General features: G+C 42.3%; 1 protein-coding gene across 2 annotated transcripts in view; it reads left to right on the plus strand.

Moving 5' to 3' along the window:
- pou6f2 (POU class 6 homeobox 2) overlaps nucleotides 1–20,818 on the plus strand; it is a 71,224-nt gene that overhangs the window by 18,207 nt on the left and 32,199 nt on the right. For both annotated transcript variants that reach the window (XM_084939556.1, XM_084939557.1), the window contains one exon: nucleotides 4,069–4,288. In XM_084939556.1, coding sequence (XP_084795682.1) covers nucleotides 4,069–4,288 — 220 coding nt within the window. The remainder of the gene's footprint in view (nucleotides 1–4,068; nucleotides 4,289–20,818) is intronic.

The raw sequence follows: 20,818 nt of genomic DNA on the forward strand, positions 1-20,818 counted from the left end.
CTTAAGTATACCAACTTTCATCAGAGTCACAGGTCTTCTAGTTATGTGTACTCGGATTACACACCCAGATTGAGATTGAGTCTTATTATCTCAGTGCACGTGGTGACTGAAACACGCCTGAGCTGAATCCTCTGAATTCTTTTCAGCAAAATTGTGAAATTGTGAAGTATTTAATCAGCACACATCATCTTCAAATGTTATTGAGTTGTGGCACTAATGAGCTGACAATACAGGGCCTGTCAAAACAACGTTAGGAGCAAAGAGCCTGAGCCTGCAGCCTTGTTAATAGCTCAATCAGGCATTGTCCTATTTGATTGGATTTATTGGCCTGGTGGCTCTGCGATGTTTAATGAACATCTATCTCATTAGCGTTGCTCAATGTCACCGCTCAACACACATGCACACTCGCAGAGTGTCAGGTTTCCTCCACCCGCTTTAATAAGGCCATTCTCACTGCACTCAGTGTTAGTCAATGACAGTCAGTCCTCATCAGGAGAGACAAAAGAGGAAACATGAGACGTTGGGAGAGCAATTCAGGTCTGTTAGGAAGGTTTGCAGGGTGAGGAATCTCGAGTGAAAGAGTCAGTCTGCATAAGTGGCGATAAAAAATGTCCTTAATTAAAAGCGCTGTTCTGATAACATACCCTCCCTGGTCAAATCTGCTGTTTTACTATTAGATAAGAAATAAACAGAAGAATAAACAGGGGAAAGAAAGCTTCTCAAGCAGGCAGCAGTTACAGTCTGAGCCTCAGCAGGCGGCTCTCAACAGTCACCATCTAATATATTAATGCTGTCAGTACAGTCTCTGTGAAGCTAACACTTTTCAGAAACAAAGGCGCTCCGCATGCCATACCCAATTCTCTTGTTCCAGGATCAATATGTTTTGATAGATTCTCGCTCCAGAGCCGGATATTGTTCGAACAACCATTATCCGATGGTAGTTTACCCAACATGAATCTACCTTCCTTCTGTTTCCCACTCGCAGTTAGGATGACAAAAGTCTGCTATCTGGGTGATTATGGGCAATTTCTCAGTGCCAGAGCTGCCAAGCAGATAGAAGGGCCTATTCTCCCCTGATGGGCAGAGAGGCTGGGTACCACATCGAGTCCTGAGTGGGGCTGCTTCCCCTTCCAGAGCCGAACACACACACCCAGTCCGTGCGCCTTTGCGGCCCCTGGGAGACCACTTCTCAACACTCAGCTGTCAGGTCTGCCAAGCACTGTACAGCAGCTTTCCAGCAGCACCTATGGAGAGGACGAGTGAGAGGATCAGGTGAAAAGGCAGAGGGTGAACTGCCTGTAAAATCCGGATAAGCGACGCAGGGATTCGCTCGCTGCGTGGCTGCAAAGCTGAGCTAATTATGCTCTCGCTAACTTCTTTCTCATCTCAGATTTTGACACGCACATATGCAGCCCTCGCACAGCAGATGAAGATCATAATCAGGCTTAAACTGGCGCAACAAACAGCCTAAACACCCAGAGCTCACTCGTGCTTTAAAGAATCTCCACAGTGCTTTCTCTTCAGCGCTGCCTCTGTGCCTAACAGCTGTCTGCTTCTCCAGAGCTGCCAGTAATGATAAATAAATCAGGGCTACATCTGATAATTGCAGAATTGTCTTTTAATGTTATTCCCTTCCATGTGAGGCTGTCTTTACTGTCAAGCCTGGCAATCTCATTTTGTTTGATTCAGAGATGAAATGTTCAAAGAGCGTCTTTGATTATGCGCCGCTTCGATTTGAGATTAAATTGAGTTAAAAAACTGAGATTAAACACGTGTCACTTGCAGCTAACAAACGCGTCGCCTTTGTTAGTGTCCTTTGAGGATTCTTTGAGCTCCCGAATTATTAATTCATTTTTTAAAGTTAATGGCAAATGTCATTTCGAATGCTGTCAGAAGCGTCAGTTTGTCATATGCTATGCACTGTTGCTGCGTATCAAAGCAAATGTTGAGAAAGAGGAATCCTTTACAGCGTGCGTGTGAAAACTCCTGCCAGCAGCGTTCACCTCTACAAGCTTTTCTCTTTTTTTTTATCCTTTTAACGGCTCAGAAACACAAACTGGTGTTCATTTGTCTCTTAGTGCGGATATTTTAGCCATGCTTTTTGGCTTTAAACCGACGTGGCCTTGTACCTCTTAAACTGCGATCACATGTACGTCGGAGTGGGAGCAGGCGTTATGCACCACACAAGGTTATCACAGTGACACGCCTGTCACCTATGAGCACCAGGCTCGAGAGCAGGGTGAGCCCGCTTCACACCAGTCAGCTCGTTCTGCACCCTGTGCAAGCTGCAGACACACCATGCAAAACACAAGCAGATAGCTGACAATTGGAGTTAAAGCTTTGTGAACTTAAAGTCGCACCACAGCGCGCCCAGACTCACCTACTAATGTCCAAAGCAGCCTGCTTTGTTGGGGACACAACACAAAGTGACAACGCGCTTTTATTATTTGACTCCCAAACAACTCAAATTCAACGTTTAAATGTTCTCGGTCCAATTTTAATCAATGCTTAATGAGAATAAATGCAAATTAATGTGTAATTTTGTGTGTATTCGTGGAGCCATGGCACAAACCTTCCTACTTTGGGCTCAAAACTCTCGACGATAAATGTGTAGGTGTATTTTTCCCAGCCCCACTTCCTCGGAAAATACATTTGAAGAGAGCTTCAAGTGTGCAAAATATCTCAGAGCGATACTTGTGATAACTTATCTTTTCTTCTATGGGTATGACTGCAGCGATTCCACTTTAACTAATATGAATGAATGGATACATGAAGAGACGAAAGTGATGTGTTATATCACTCATCAAAAGGGCAAAGTACTGCTACGTTATAAAAAAAAGACTGTGTATTTCAAGCACATTATTCCGTGGTACCAGGGATTTGTTCAGTGGGATGAAACATGAATCACTGCATTTCTGTGAAAGGAAAAAAAATCACAGCTCTTTCACAAAGATGGGGTTTGATTTCTGTCAGTACCAACAGCAGTGTGTTTTGACTGTCAGTCTGTGACACAGCAAAGCAGCACAGCTTTCAGCTGCAAAACAGCTGCATTCATCAAAACACACTGATTGGTTATGAAGTCAAGGAACATCTGCTGCACTTGTCTCCATTAAGCATGTCAGGATTTTAAAATAGCGCGTATGTTCATCACTTAATATGCAGAGTCTTTATTTTCTGGGAAATAGGTGCAGTAATTTATTGAAACACCTTCAAATATACATGGAAATGTAGTATATAAGGTAAAAACAGAGTCGAGCTTAAAACTGCATATTTGGTGTGACCAACACAGTCTGAACTCTCTTAGGCAGCTGTTATTGTAATTTCTAAATAGGCTTCAAAGCTCTACTTGGGATGTTAGCTCCAGTTTGTTCTCTGTAAAGATGATCCCACGCTGCTTCAATAACCTTAAAGTCCGAGCTCTGGGGAGGCCGGTCCATGACTCTTTGGGGTCATTGTCGTGCTGAAAAATGAATCTGTTGCCAATCAGATGCTTTCCAGATAGTACTGGATAGTATATCAAAATGAGATGATACTTTTCATTGTTCATAATTCTATCGGTTTAGACAAGATCTCCAACACCACTGCAGCCTCAAACCACGACAGAGCCTCCACCATGTTTTACAGATAGCTATAGACACTTTGGAAGCAAAATCTAAAGAAACAAGGGCCTCAGGATTTTAGCACAGTTCTGTGTCTTAACAATACGTTTAACCATATCACACTAAATGTTTTACTGTTTGCTTTATGAAATCATTTTTGGCATTAGTGTCTTCTAAAGTGGGTCTAAATAAAAAACTATAGCTTAAAGTTGCAACTTTAATCAAAATACTGATGTAAGTTTATAATATTCACGCAGACTTTCATTGGTGTGTGTGTGTCTGTGTCTGTGTGTGTGTGTGTAAAATCTGAAATAACTGAAAGTAATAAGATCATAAACACAATTTATTTCGCACAAACATAGAAATATATCAAATGATGTATTAAACCTTACTTTTATAACATTTTAAAGAAAACCATCTGCAATTGATGTTATGCGTGTGTGTGTGTTTTTATGTGTGCCCTCTTCAGTCTCTCCTGGTGGCGCAGCAACTGGCTAACGCGGTAGGTGGCGTGATGTCCGGGGCGGCACCAGGCCTGAACCAGCCCATCCTCATTCCCTTCAACGCAGGCGGGCACCTGGGCGGGCAGCAGGGCCTGGTGCTCTCCCTGCCCACCGCCAACATCCAGAGCCTGGTGGCTGCTGCTGCTGCGGGGGGCATCATGACGCTCCCCCTCCAGAACCTGCAAGGTGAGAAGAAGGGAGCTGTAGACAAGAAGCTGCAGAAAAATGACCCAGCTACTCTCAGGAATTGTTATTGCCTCGTATTCGTGTAGAGCAGACGATTCGGGAATTATTAGTAATACATAAAACAAGTAAGAGTTTGGCGCGCATTCATTTTAAGCCACTGAACAATGTTTTTTCCCCAACAAAATGCTTTAGAGGTCTCGGCCAGGTAAGAGTCCTTGAGGGGTTTAGATCCCAAAAAGCAGCTATCCTTGACTTGCCCAGAGGAACCAACCATATTAATTACAGGTCAGCGTTTTGCAGTGCAGCACAGAAGCACTTTATGCCTCTTTCCTGTGCATAAGAGTGCACTGTACTTCACTTTTTTATCTCTTTTCCACCTCATCTGTCCATCCACATGGCTGTACTTATCCTTGCCTTTTAAACTTTAATGCCCAAGTGTTCTCTTTTGATCATAGTTGTAAATGGTTTTCATTTTAATGTTTAAAACATTGTCTCTTTTATACCATTAGATTGAGGGATGGATGGGGAAACCGTCAGTCATAAATCTTAGATGAGAGAGTCGCACTAATGTAAAAAGATGCCAGGCTACATGTAAAGCAGTGTGTTTTTAGGAGGGAGATTACAATAATGCCAGTGCAGCACAAAGTGCAGGGAAGTCTCCCTTCATGTGGGGGAAATGGATGGACAGATGCCCTGAGTGAGGAAATGTGGAGGTAGAGGCCTAATGGACACAAACATGCATAAATAACAGCAGCCATCGCTGTAGGCAGAGCTTTTAATAAACCCGCATCTATCCAGCGAGCCCTTCAATGTATCCGTCAGTAGTGGACGATAATGGGCCCAGCAGGCCCGTCTGACTCACACTTCAACACATCTTCCTCGTGGTGCGTGAGGGACAACCCAGAGGCTTCAGCGATCCGATGAACTGATCGACAAACACATTGTCAGGGTGTCAGAACACCAAAACAAACACCTCTCAGTCATCCATATTGTCCACTGCCAAACAAACCAACAAAGAATCTGAGTCCAATGTCCTGATAAAATTCTACAGCCATCAGACACAAAGAGAGAGACAGAGGGGAAAAAAACTGTTGTGGAGAAATGCCTCTGTGGCAGATCTTTTTTTAAGCGTGCAGACTGACAGACTGCCTGTTCGCACGTCCTCTTATCTGAAGGGGATTCATTGAAGGGACCTCCGTGGAGAGAAAGTGACACAAGTCACGAGTGAAGCTAAATGTCTTGACTGTGTCCGGGCCCCTCTAGCCACGCTGCGCTCCTCCACTCTCCCCTGTCTGAGTTCATCACAGCTCCGCTGAATGAGGCCTGCTGGCACAGCACCTCTGTCAGACAACTGCAGCTCTGGCCTCTGCCCCCGTGTCCCCCTCGCTCCCCCTCCCAGACCCTCCAGGCCTGATTAATCACACATATAATACGATGCCGCACTGTCGCCAGGGAGCAGTCAGCTCATTTCACGACTTCGGGAGCGAGTGTAGTTTACAGCGTTCACACTGCTCGCTAATTAGTGTCAGATCAGACAGAAGACAACAGTGAGGCACAGTAATGAGACTCTGGGAGGAGCCCAGCCAATGGCTGTATTTAAATATAATGAGGCAGCTAATGACCAACTAATAAGGCTGTTTGTCTTGTGGAGTGGGCGGTTTAGGACAGAGGATATTAGATACATTAAATCTCTGTACATTGTCAGGATGTCATGTTTCACTAGCTTTATTAGATGAAACGAGGGATTTCAGTGCATGCACTTTTTGCATTTTTATATTAACCTTTAATGAGGGAAATGAAGTAAAAAGAGAAACAGTAACCGCAGCGTTTTTGATCAGGCTAATCAAAGCTGGCTCTGTGAGAATAAATGTTGACAGAAGGGAACCGACTGGACTTGTACTAGCTTTAGGAGGGCAGCTCCCTCAGACTGTGATGAATAACTATCACTGTAATGGGGTTGTGCTATAAAGTTGGAGCAGTTGCTTAAATAAAACTGAGCAGCATCTTGTGGCAGACTCAGTAAACACAAGCACCAGTGTAACTGGTTATTTGTCAGAATGATTTATGCCTGCAAACATGCAGTAAAAACAAATCCCCAATGAAACTAAACAAGGGAGAAAGTTATCTTTTGTGACAGAGTGCACACAATTCTAGCTGACTTCACAGAGGCAAAAACTAGGTTGGGTCATGCTAGAGGTCTGTAAATATGACGGCTGATAGGAATGAAAATAAAAAAAATCATACATGATTTTCACAATTTCAGATCTAAGTATGCACGACTGATGCAGACATCTGCAGATTTCTGGTCTTGAATATGACGCTACCTTTCTGCTGCATTTTTAATAGACCTTTACTTCATAACAAGCAAAGCATGATTACCATACTTGTAAAACTAGTTGTTTCAAAGCTCTATACATGTAATGCTCATTGGGAGGAAGCAGAACAAAGTCTCATCTGTCTACTCCTCTTCTCTACGACTCACTCAAAGGTAATGCAAGAAGCTAGTTTACCGGAGCGCTTTCATATTAATAAGCATATCCCATCTTATTTGCTCTCAGCAGAAAGCCAGGGAGCACATCACATCAGAGAGCCGAGTTCTAATGGTGAGGTGAGAGCATTGTTCCTCTGTACTCGTCCGCAGGAAACACAAAACAGCACTCAAGCTTCCTGATAAAGGTCGGCATCCCACTCACCTGCAGTAATGAGACCCCGTGTCAGTGCCAATCAAAGGCATGTCTGCCGTTTTGATGAAAACGCTCAGCGGTGTCGTTCGCAGGTTGTGGGTTTTGCCGTGATACAAATTAGGGAAATCACTCTGCTCATTACACCACCAAAGGGTGGGCTCCTGGGGGGGAAGAGCCAAATGTTTCCACACTAGTTAGACATGTCAGATTGCATCTCTTCTGCCTCAGCTGACTGCTGCTCCTTTAAGAGGTTAGCTCACCGGGCCGGGCCGCTGACTACCTCTGCCTCCTCTGTCCTCTGTGGGAATGCCTCCGTGTCCCTTTAGCCATTACATTAGCAGAGCCGGAGAGTTGCAGATATTCTTTTTGGGCTTGTTACAAACACAGCAGCCGCTCATTGTGCGGCTGCTTTTCTCTTGTGTATGTTTCAAATCATTTTGGGGGGGAGAAGAGAAAAGAAACGAGCCGCTGCTGTTTGTGGGCACATTCAGCCAGTAGAAGAGTGCATTAGGAAGCGCCACGCGCAAGCGGTCCACACTTCCTCACCCGCATCTGCCATCTTAACACAATAGAGGCTAAACCCATCCCTTCTCCCTTATCACTGTTTAATTTGAAGTGTTCTCGAGCAGTATGTATTCCACGTCGTCCTTTAATGATTTAACTTTGCTGTGGTTGTAAGATGACTCGCAGGGGAGAGAGCCGCATTAAATAAATAACAGTGATAAAATGTAGACCTCATACATTTCAAAGCTAATGCAACTAGCGGTGCAATAGGAGCAGCTGCACACAGTCCTGGAGCGGTAATTTGATTGATTTGTTGTGACAGCAGCCAAATAATTGAGAGTGAGAGGTGCTGCTGGAGATGAAGCGCAGGCAGAGGCAGGTTCGCCAGCCAGTCCCAGCAGATATGGCACCCGAGTTCTCATCTCTGCCATTGATATCTGCCAGTGGTTTATTGTTTGTCTTCAATAAGAAGCTCCGAAACGTGCCGGGTTAGTGCCTTCGTGACAGTTTGGCGACAGAAAGGAGAAAAGAGGGGGAAAAAAATCGCCAATCAGAACAAACAGCAGAGCATTAAGAGGGTTAGGATCAACCACACGGGTTTGATGCACATATAAACACACACACTCGCTCTCTCCCATGAGGCTCATTTATACTCTGATGTCTGTTTTCAAGCTGAGATGTAAGTAAATTTCACCTCCTGCTGCTTCACTTGTTGCAGCCATGCTAATCATTTGTTCTGTATTCAAGTTACATATTTTCCATAATTGCTTAAAAAAACAACAATCCTCTGTGTTTCTTGAATATACAGTATGAATTTTTTTTATGTATGCATCCCCAGACATTTCTGTGTTTTGTGTCTGGTAAGAAACCGTTGTTTTGTGTGTGTGTGTGTGTGTGTGTGTGTGTGTGTGTGTGTGTGTGTGTGTGTGTGTGTGTGTGTGTGTCTGTTAACCTTCTGGCTCTTGGCTCGTTTTTTGTTTCTATGGATGGTGGCGGTGTCACTCTGGTTCAGCCATGCCACAGGACAGCACGCTGCCAGAGCCCGAAATAGAAAGAAAGGAAAGAAAAAAGGGGGAGGCTTGGAGAGGAGGGGAGAGGGGAGGGGATGAGTCTTTATGGCGGTGTGGAGGAGGACAATAATATTGTTAATCAGATGTGGCTGTGTCTGCTCCTCCACAGCAAACCCTGACATCTGCCCTCACTGGTAAACACTGAGGGAGGCTCTTTGCAAAACCACCTGCCATAAACACACAGTCTACAAGGCGGTCGCTCACCATCGCACAGTGTCCATCTGCGCTGTGTGTGCAGGCAGTGTGATGCATTCATTTTAATGGATTTTACTCAGGGTGGCAATAAAGCGGCGTGGATTAGGAGAGGATCGTTTTCCGAATTAGGAGGCGGAATTTCTAGATGGCAAATTCTGAAATTAGCTTCCAGTTATGTGAATAATCAAAAACACGTGGAGCAATCCGGCTATTCCCCGAGCTCCGGAGCTAAAAGAGATTACCCACTAGCTGCTGTAATTAAGTTTCTATATGTGAAACAGCCACACTGCTGGCTTCATTTAGCCAAATTAACCGTTTTTGAATAAAATCTCAATTATCTAACCCTAACACTCTCAATGAAATCATCTTACACCATGATAGCTGCGCATGTTGATTAATATTCCAAACAATTATGCGCAATCAATAGAGTTCATCTGTTTTAATCGTTCCCGTCGAGTGGACCAGTTAAATGAGGGAATATTGAAAGGGGTATAAATTACAATACATTGTTTTCGTGGCATTTCATCACTTGTAAAGTCTTTCCAGTAAATGCCTTGACCACTCGGCCCCAGAGTTGTTTTGTGGAAATTACATCTCACTTTTAGCCTCCCTCCTCTGACCACACCGCTTCTGAAAGATTTGCTAAAGGTCTGCCATATTGCTGAGGCGCAATTCAGGAGCTTTCAGCAACAATCTGTAGTCAAGCATTTTAAATGAAAATTGATTTGTGATTTACATGGTCAGTGAGGGGAAAATGAACTTATGAAATGTTGTAAATGAAATATTAGACAAGGTGCAGTGGGAGAGAGCAGACAGAGATGGTAATCTTGTGGAACTGGAAGTCCTGCCTGGCAGAACTGGGTGACATTTTACATTTATCTGTGTTCTGCATGAGTTGTAATGTTAATGGTAATTTTATGGGACTGAACTGGAATGAAAATGGTGTTATCACCGATTGCTTCAAATGTGGAATTGTGTAAAGCAGCGGCATCCTTTATTTCCCATTCCCCAATAATGTGAGTTATTGCGTGATGTGTCCTCTGAGGTTGAACTTGTGTGTTCAGCCTGCTTTTTATCAGTCAGGGTGCCTTATATCACATACCTGTGCCACCGGATGAAGCATGCACGCTGCTGTGTTTTGATATTAGTAGAAAGGGCACAAATGTTTCTCCCAGATTTATTCAGCAGGTCTATTCTGCTTTTTCTTAATGATTTCCAAAGGTATTTGTGTTGTCACTGTTATGTTTTATACCTATCTGCATAATTGACTCACAGTAAGTACATATGCACATAACATTATAATATAAAGTACAATGTTATCAAAACAGATCTATAATGGACTTAATAATACTAGCAAATCAATGTAGCATTACGCGCTGATCAATACTCCTTACACTGGGCCCAGACGTTTTAATTTTGTTCAATAACTTGTGCAGTGAACGTTTCCTGTTCCCGCTCTGACCGTGTACAACATGTATGGATTTTCACAGAGCTCGCTCTTTCGTGTTTGAAAGAGAAAAGAAGCAAAAAACCTGAGAGAAGAACAAACAAAGTGATCCTGCAGCAGCGGCGGCGGCGGCGGCGGCAGTAGAGGAGCTGTGGGAGTCTGGATCACACAGAGGTCACTTTTAAACACAGCTCTCCGGTTCCCCGCGTGTGAAACCAAAGAGTCCGTGGTGACATTTGTCAGCAGATGGTGTGGAACCAAACCCCTCACCAGCTAAAAGCTATCTGTGGTTACTAATTGCTGACCAGGGCCTAATTACCTTAATTAATGGCTGAGGTATCTTGGGGCCAGATTTGTGGGGGCTTTTATCAGTATCAATGCAGCTTAAAAGGTCCCGCAGGAGGCCTGAGGAGTGCGCAAGTCCCGCGGGTGCTATTCCTGGACTAACTGCAGACACATCACAGATGGATCCCGTGGCATCAGTACAGGACGGCATGTTTGGAGAGAGGTATCTGATACTTACAGATCATAAGAAAGACTCACTAAGTACATGTGAGGGTATAGAGGGGAGGGGGAAAAAAAGGCTTTTCTTGCATTTTTTTTCTCTTTTTCCTCTGGACATTTTTTCCTACTCTTCTCTGTCATACACAAGGCTGTTTCCTGAATTACACTGCCGTAATTCACAATGACAAAGTAGACTTAGCACCTTTTGCCACAGACCGTGGGGGGTTTTGTTCAGTGAGCTCTCACTGTGAAATTAGCCCTGGTACTTTCATTTTCCAGCTGCAGTGAAATGGTTAAAAGACACAGATCAGCCAGTATGGAAATAGAACTGATTCAACAAAATCTGCTGCTGCTGCTGCTTCCCATTGCTTTGCTCTTCACCCATCCAGGAAAAAAAAGAAGAAGAAGAAAAAAAGGAAAACCCTCCCCTCTTTTCTCTTCAGCCACCCCCCTCTCTTTTTCTCCTTACTATCCCCTCCGCCTCTCCCTTCCCCCAACCCCGTCAGGCACCTTGTCCGCATCCGAAGAAGGCTTGTAAGTTTCGGGTGCATACATTTCTTTTGATGATATATTGTCCTGGTGCGGAATTTCATTTACTGCCGCTGCCCTTTGCTGAACCTGTTGCTAGTCAGTGAGCACGATAAGCGTATAAGTAGCATGCTACTTCATTCATCATACATCGTTCTGGGCTCTCAAATATCTCATATGCGATTCAGGAAGAAACTACTAAACCGGCACAAAGGATCCCACCAGGATCAGCTGTGGTTCCATTAAATGCTGTGTGCAAAAATAAAGCACACTGGGCCGCTTGTTATCGTTGCATCTACAAAACATTAGCCTTCATTTTGCGGTGTACACATTGTTTATGTAGCAAGGAAAAGACAAAAAAAGGGGGGGCGGTGTATCTCAAGTGCTCAGTGCTCATGTAGTACATAATTCCATTCACATTGCATTTTGAATGCATGCATTTTGAAATCTGTTTTTTCCCTCAGTCATAGTGGCTGCTCTGTGTTGTATTAAACAGCATTAATAATCACAAGAGGCTCAGTGTCACTCAGAAGTCTCCACATCACTAAGGCAGACAGTGTTGTGCTGCTGGGCATGTTGTGCTGTGTGAAAGTGCTTACACGCTCCCTCAGACAACCAAAGGGAATAATTAAAGACAGAAGATGGAGGCAGAAGAATGGAAAGCAAATCCCATTGTTTGGGGTTATTTCATCCCACTGAATTTCTTTTTCTCACTTTCTTTTCGCTCTCTTCTCACATTCCTCCCCAAATGCACTGTGGGTATGTGGCACGTTATCAAAAGCATATGTAAGCGAAGCAGCGCAGAACAAAAGCCCTGTGATGTCCTCCTCATACCCACATTGTCTTTTGATTATTCTACAATCATTTTTATATCTGTGTAAGTTGGGAAGGAAGGGAAGGCTTAATAACCCCGTAATATACAATACTGTAGCTGCTCAGAAGTCACAATGCAAGATGTGCTCGAGACGATTTGGAAACAATCCTGCTTAGTCTTCTTTTTAATCTAATGGAGTAATTCTTCAACCCCTCAGTATTCAAGTTGTTACCAAAATAATCCACAATGAAATTCAAATTTAAGGTGAACTAGACTATTAGGGCGACTCTACTCCACTCCATTTCTAGAGCAGTAAATGCAGCCCCTCAATCTCTCTCAGCTTTTACTGTCAGTCAGAGAGCACTCAGTCATCTCCGTGCATCAGGCCCGCAATATTGATTTTTCCACCCACTGAAACAGCCGCATGAACATAAATTTTGCATGAGGCTTTTACTCGCGGCCTCCGCTTTGGTCTGACGACACATGATGGGACCATGAACACGCTGTAATAACCTGGTCTGTCCTGCCAGGCAGACAGGCTCTTTTCAGGAAGGGGGAGTGCGGGTGGGGGGGCTCAACACCTTCTGGACTTTGAAGGACAAAAGCAGGAGACCCCATACTGGGTTTCACTGCATTACATACTGTTTATGTGGAGTGTGTTTGAATGGAGCCTGAAAATATCTCAGAATGTGAAGGTTTGCTCATAAATGAAGCTGTTATAGTTGCTTTAGACAAAATAAAGTATTTCTTTTATTTATTCAAAGAGATTTTAATGAGACAGCTATAAAAAATGTTTGAAACCAGGATTAGTGCAGAAAGTTTGCCACTTAATTTAAGAAACTTTCAAGCAAAGCGAGATAAACTAATTAGTCGCTTTGGTTTAATCTTTAAAAACCCTCACCTGTAAGATCACTGCACAAAAATGAAAAAATAAAAATCTTAAGGATTGAAATCAGAGGGAAAATAAACTCGGTCTCTCTCTTTTTGCTTGGGACCTCCTGGAACTTTGTCGGGACCCCCCCCCCAGAGGTTCCCGGACCACACTTTGGAAATCAATAACAAAGCGTAAGCAACACCAAAAGGGCAACGTTATCGAGCACACGGGGATTTTCTTGTATGTGTAACAACTCCATGGAGAGGATTTGATTCTTTGAAATGCTTCCCCCAGAGTGAGAATCCTGCAACACTGCTTGATATTGCCTTGCATCACAAAGTGAAAGCATTATCTCTGGATCCCTACAAGCGATGTGGTTTACTCTCCAAAATCCTGTAACTGCGACTCCGCTCAAATCTTAACTACCTATATTTTTTTTCTCCCCCTTTCTTTTTTGTAGTCGCTGAGTTCCTCCTGCAGCTGAAATGCTGATATTGCCTGCTGTGGTTCTCTGAGTAATGTTTTTATTCAGTAGTTCTCGAGCTCCTTTAACGTTTCATTTTCCACGTGTTCATTCCAGCCATTGCCAACGCACGTATCTATTCTCCATCCCCTTAACGTGATTACCAGCTGTATGCACTCGCCGGTGAAGCAATGTAACACAAATATGTTGCAAGCTGTAAAAAAAAGAAGCTCTGAGTGAGAACGTGTGTTTGTTTTTCTAAGCCTTTTTCTTTCTAACTCTAGCTTAACTTTTATTTCAGGGATTTAGGCACAAATATGAGATACTTCACTTGATTATTTCCATTTTTTTGCCAAAATACCAAACTAGATTGTTGCGTTTCATGGCCTTTAAGACTAAATGGGCCACTCGATGATTCGTAATTTCTTTACTCAAGGAAAGAGACGTTATTAATGCCAGCTGGTTGCTGCATGGAAAAATCGTAGTGTTTTCTGAAAGAAAAACCTTCACTTTAGCAGCCACATGTACAAACGCACTGAACAACTTTGACAAGCAGTTTGCAGCAAATAGATAAAACTAAATAGAAGCAAGCCTGAACAGGTGGGTCTAAAGTTTATTATTAAAGGTATCAACGGTGTCCACCGGGGTCCGCAAACTCAAAAGCAACTTTTTCTTTAAGTTGGATCTAGGTATAGCCAACAAGTATTGATCAGCAGACATTAGAGATCTAGACAACAACAAAGAATTAATATATAAAACTTTAATTAGCATTGTTATCATAGTTTCCACTGCATGAGGTGTAAACTATGAAGTATTAAGTATTTCATACTTTTACTTTTTAATACAGAGCTAGTATTGAAGTATTTTCAGTATTGCTGCCTTTATTTGACAGTCTAAATCAAGGGTATCAAACATAAAGTCCAGGGGCCAGAACTGGCCTGGGTAATACTCTACTTCGGCCCACTGGATTTGTTTAAAACAAGTGAAGGAAGGTACTGAATGAATTTTTGAAGTTTTAACTGTATTTTCATAAGTTTTACAGCTTTTCCCACCAATAAAGACCTTCTCAATGGCCGTTCATACTAAACCAAAGCAATTAAATGATTGATAAATAATTCAATGACATAAAAATTCATGTTTTCACTATTTACTATATACATTTCATATTTTTACAATGAGACTACAGTGGGAAAAAGAAATAGGAGGTTTTATGGGTAATGAACTCTTCCTGTAATTTTACATGTGAATTTCTAACAATTTAAGTCATGCTGGCAGATTTCTTTCTTTACTACAGCAGCATTTCTTGATCATGTAGAAAAACTGAGACACACTGCTGAAAGTGCACTGCTAAACTAAACGTTTACCTAAACATCTATACACAAAGGGGAGTTTAGCTGGTTCGGCACATTTAAGATCAGAGTTTATGGGTGTATGTGGCCCACGGTTTAAACACCGACACTCCTGGTCTAAGTGTTTCTACCAAAACTGAACCAGATATGCTGCAAACCGCAAAATACAGCCTGCGGGCCATCTCAATCCAGCCTGCAGTGTCTTAAAAAACTGATTAAAACCAACTATTGTGTTAATAAATTTTAAGGTGAATGATTGTAATGAGTCTGTGCTACTTATTAAAAAAGGAAGCAATGATCCTCAGAAATGATCCATTATTCCTTTATTCATAAAGAGTAAATGTAAGTCTAATTTCTACTTGATTCAGCGATGCAGGTCTGTATATTAAAGCTCAAGTCAGAGTAAAACAGTTGACGCAATATTTATAATGTATCGTGTTTCATGCAAGCAGTGGTCCATTGTCAGAAAATTAGATAGATGTAGGTGAATTTAAATGTTAGTATGATAGTTATGATAAGTGGATTGTTTTATGCAAGTCAGATTTTCACACAAGACTCAGCAGTCCATCTGCATCTTAAGGATAAAGGACACTCTTTCGAGGATGCCAATGTTCACATTTTGGACAGAGAGGACAGATGGTTTGAAAGAGGAGTGAAAGAAGCCATCTATGTCCACTGTGAGCGACCATCTTTGAACAGAGGCGGGGGTTTACGACACCAACTCTCTGCCATCTATAATCCAGTTTTGAGATCCCTTCCCAGACGCCTTAACGCCCACTCACATCCTGGGCCATCTGACCTCAGGAATTCGCATGATAAGGTGGGGCCAGGTTTCACAATGAACACACCCGAAACTCTGGCTGATTGGGACCCACACCCAGTTTCACACCTTGGCTCAGGCGATTAGAGGATCATCAGGGGGTCCTTTTGTCCCTCTGTGGGGGGATACTCCCACTAGGTTTATATCTGGGACTCTCCACCATTTGACCTTAGAACTGAAGAAGCTTCTCGGATGAGAGGTGAAACGTCTTCAAGTAACTTAAAGAAGTCCAGACGCTTTTCTTTGCAAGCTCCTTTGACTAAGATAACTGACCTCTATTGTTTGCTTATCTCACCAGTATGGCCTTTAGGAAACAAAAATAAATGTTTCCTGTGCTAAACTGTGTCAATTTACACAAATTCATGCCTTTTGTCATTTATCAGGTTAATACTAAATGCTCCGCCTCTGATGCCACTTTCTTTCTTTCTTTTCATCTTTCTGTGTTTTAATAAATCACTTTTGAATTAAAAAAAAGACAGACAGAATGACCAGTGATAGAAATAATTACCTTGACGCGTAATCAGTGTTATGAAAGTGAACTAAAAGTTAACATTTCACAAAGGAAATGAGAGCAGAAACAGTGATGTTATCCCCTTCATCAGTGTGCGAGCGCGCCGATCTAATCCACAGAGTAAAAAATGACCTTCCCTTGACCACCTTCATAATTACCAGATCTCATAGAGTCTAAATCTCCTTACCTCCAGTGGAGTAATTATCAGTGTGACTCACTGAAAAGGCAATTGAGACAGTGGTTTATGGACTCCCATAGAGGAACGTGAGGCAGAGCAGTAATGAGGAGCTTGTTTGTCCCCCCCTCACCTCTCTCGTCGGAGAATGACAGCCGTGTTTAGAGACGAGAGCAGTTCCTAAAGATACAGGGTGGGTCACATAGGACAATTTCATCAACCTGGAAAGGCTCCTCTGTAGCTTCTGATTAGCTCTTAATTTACTGCACTCCTCTCCTAAGTGAGGCTAAAGACATCCAGATAGTGCAGCAGTGTATAAGCAGCTAGATGAAAAACTTTTTCTTGGCTTTAAAGGAAGAGATGCATATGAAAGCCAGTGTGCATGCATATGAATATACAAAAGGTACCATTAGATTTTATTCAGTCCTGAAACTCAGTACATTCTGTCCAAGCTTTGTGAACTATCGTTTCCTTTTTAACGGCTAGAAATACTGAATGCCTCCAACATGAGATCATCGTCTCCGACTCCTTCTGTCCGTACTTTATGCAACACAGATCACGTGCGGTTTGATAGAAGGAATGATAGTCAAAGTCCCTTTGTGTAGATGTGATTGCTATGACCCTGCAATCACTCTTCATGCTGGCCTTGCCCGGGTCTTTTCTAAGCGCTATAACATGACGACCACCTATTTTTCGCTTTTCAGAAAGGCTAAATGCATCAACAGATGTTTTCATATTTCATTTAACTCGAAAAATGCACTGTGGATGTTAGGATGACACGATACCAACAGGTAGCCAGACTCATTTACATATGCACAAACAAGCACACAGGCAAAGGGTGTATAAGGCAATTCAAGGGAAATAGTTACAAAGGCAGGTGTTGTACATCGGGAGGAAAACAAGGAGCTTGAATCAGCCCCAGAGAGAAAAGTGCTGTAATAGGTGGGTTGGCAGTGACTACTGAGATAGCGCTGGTAATGAGAGAGCAGACTGCCCGCCCTCCCACCCCACTACTCAACCGCACAGGAAACAAAAATAGCATTTTGTCTGACGAACGAGCCGGCTTTGACCTAGCCTTTCGACCTCTGACAATCAGTCTCGCTTCGTCCTCCACTACTTCACAAGCCTGGGCCAGGACAGTCAGAGATAACAGTTGATTTCTACTGTGGCACTAAAGCGAAAAAAAAGGAAAAAGAAGAAGCTCTGAAAGAGAGATGGCAGACAGTTTCTCAAAGCGCTGAGGTTGAAGGCCTGAGACTTCTCAGCGCTGGTGTCTCGGAGTCCCAAATGATTGTTGTTAAAAGTTTAAAATTGAGTTTCGTTTCCATCTGATCATTGCGCCGCATGATCTGGCTCATTCCTCATTAGAAACATTAACATAGGCAAGTTGTGACAACACTGAAAGTGAGACCCTTGCTCTTCCACCCCTCAGGCGCGATGACTAAGTGGGAGCGCTGACTGCATCGCAGCAGATGAGAACTAGTGAATATGAAACACAACAAAGAGACAGTGGGAGATATAATGAGCTCTATAGGATCCCGGCACCCTTTTGCCCTCTCTCCATCACGAGTGAAGCTCCTGCTCTCATCCTCGGCCCTGTGTCTGCTGGAGGAAGGAGCACAAACAATTAGCTGAGACAAGCTGTTTGGATTATGTGCTCAACCAAAGCAATCAGACAGCTGTGGTTAAAAGAATGAGCTTCAAAATGCCAGTTGCCCAGTTAGAGAGGAAGGGAGGGTCAGTGGTCCTGACAGTCTTAACAAGATGACAGAATTTATAAAGCACTGCTGTTAAAGAATATAGTTACCTGCAGTGTAGCCCTTATAATAAGGCCACATGGGGCTTCTTCCATATTCCCTCTGTATTTGTTTTCTTCTGCTTCATATTCTTTTGTTGTGCCTCGTGTTCCTTGGCGTAATGGTTTGCGCTGGAGGAAATTCTTCAATCGTCTTTGATCTTCGCCTGGTTTCGATAATTTTTTGACAGAAATCTCATTTTGCCCCCCTTTTGTTTTCTTCGTCTTTGTTCCCTTTTATTCCATCTTTAAATGGGGCTCAACATTTTGTCGTTGTGAAGTTGCAAAGGAAAAGAGCCGGTCCTGTCAGGGGCTCAGCGCTTGCTAGACAACTTGCCCCAACATTTCAAGTGCGAATTGGACTCTTGCCGTTTGCACAGATGATATATAATTCATGGTGGGGGTGTGAGAGAGGTGTCAATGTGTCAGGAGGTAGAAGAAATGTAAAAGTGTGCTGTTTACTGGCCGAGAGATGCCAGCTCTCTTTGGCTGGGCTTCTGCAGAGTGAGGAAAGAGGAGGATGATCTGATCTTCATCAAATGTTCATCTGTGCCTGTCCTGGAGACGAAGTGACCACGCTAATCAAAGACTTGTCTGCCCTGATGTTTTATTCATCTTTTATGAGACAAGCATACTTAAATAATTTAAGTGCATTGATTCGGTGTGTGTACAAGCTTGTCTACGATGTGTTCACAATTGCTGGGCCGTATTATCAATAGATGTTCACAAGTCATTGTTCTGAACCAGTGTTTGTTATCAGGGCCTTTGTGGTATAAACACTGTAAATATTTAGCTTAGCTTAGTTCGGCCGTGTATGTTAATATAATATAAATACATTATCTGCTGCACTTTATATGTTATTCAGAATGACATCACAGTTTACACCCTAGTTTGTGGATTTTTAGTTTTAAAGCAGGAACATTTGACTTAAAAGAGGCAAAGGTAGTTAATTTAGTTATTAATAGAAGTTTAATTGAATTATTTATTTAGTCTTTACTTTCCTAATTCTAAAAACAGGAAGTGTATTTTTCACAAAACCTGTTAATTTAGCTTGTTTAGAGAGCATATGCTTTACTCAGCATAATTACCTTGCTTTTTAGTATATGAGATTTTAAAGACCGATACCGATATTTGGTGATTTAAAAATCCGATACACATCGCAGAATTATGTGCATTAAGTTATTAGCATAGTCTAAGATAACGAAAGTGATGTTTAAAAACTGATTTTGCTATTACAACAACTCATGGATTATTCATTTACCACCGTCCAATAGTTCTTGAATCAACTGATTGTTGTGGTTGTTGCAACCCAGAGACATATTGTAGAGTGCCCTCTGGTGGGCAAACTATGCAACATCAACACTCACAGCATGATTGAAGGGTGTTTTTCTTCTTCACTTTTTACATTTTCATTTTTCTGGATGTTTTAAGCACTTTGAGGCGACTGATGTTGGGATTTGTAAATAAACTGAATTGAATGGAATTGAAATGCTAGTACTGAAAGATCAGAGTCTACTTTCCATCCAAAGAAGTTGTAGGTTTTAAGATTATTTTTTGACTTTTTTTAAGAACTGAAGCGGCTCTATAGTGCAGTGGTTTACACTTTTGCCTAACAAGCAAATGAGGCTGAATTCAATTTTGGGAGGAGAAACAAACTCTTTTGTGGGTTTGTGTTAAGAAGGGCAAATCAAACATGCAGAGCTACCTGCTGTGGTCACCCTCTTCTGAATAAGTGAGCAGCTGAAAGTAACTTTAACTGTGGAAACAATTACATAGGGCAGAAATGTCTTTTTATTGTGCACTACACTGTAAAAAGCTAGATGAAATATCTCCATACAGATCAGTCCTGTCTCCACTAAACCCAAATTATCTTTTACAGCACAGAAACAGTCAAATGTTGATTTCACTCTTTTCTTTTCTGTCTAAGGCTGTGTAGCATCACCGAGCAGTCCACAGCAAAAACACACATAAACAGTCTGCTGGAAGTCAAGTGTAGCAATGATATGTTCTGATATGTAAAGTTGAGATTTGTTGTTTTTAAGCGGTTGAACTGTCAACATGTTAAGACATACACAGGTTTTAAAAAGTCTCTTCTATCCATCACATCTGTGTGTAAACTCAGTTTGTCCTTTCTTCTGTTTAGGGTGTGAAGGTCAGCTTAGATGTTGTTGTTTTTAGCCCATTTCGCACATATGGTGTTACGGTTGATTCCTTTAGTAGAAATCATCCGTTGTCTGTGTTGTGCTGTGGCTTTCGTCTGACATTCAAACATAAAGTGTGTGTTTGTGTGTGTGAAATGACAGAAGATCCACCAAGTTGTGTATTCGGGTGTTTGGAGTGAACTCCACAGCGGTTGCACCAACATGTTTTTACATTTGTTTTATGTCAGGTGTGCTCTCTGGGTACTTGGTAGTATCTGCATGTCTGGTGTGGCTGCAGCTTGAGTGTTAACTGATTTTTTTTTTAAACAGCATAAAAATTTATAAGCATTTAAATGTTGGAATTACTTTCTAATGGCACGCTATTATTGGATCCAATTAGTTAATGGGTTTATTTCTGAACTCTTACAGAGAAGATGGATGTCTCTTTCTTATGAGATTTTGAGCCATTAAACCAAAGATTCTTTCTTTCTCCGAGTGACAATGACGACTTTTGGCTCCGGAGAGCAATTATATCAGTCAGGCTTGATAGCTTTGTCCTCCAACTAGCTAAATTGAATTCAGTGACTCCATCATGCAGGCTAAAAACCCAGGAGGACCTTGTTGTGGCTCCATGCAATTTACATCTGTCTTTCACT

Source organism: Perissodus microlepis, chromosome 9 (assembly GCF_051167445.1).
Source record: "Perissodus microlepis isolate ML-2025 ecotype Zambia chromosome 9, ASM5116744v1, whole genome shotgun sequence".
In the NCBI taxonomy this organism is placed as follows: domain Eukaryota; kingdom Metazoa; phylum Chordata; class Actinopteri; order Cichliformes; family Cichlidae; genus Perissodus; species Perissodus microlepis.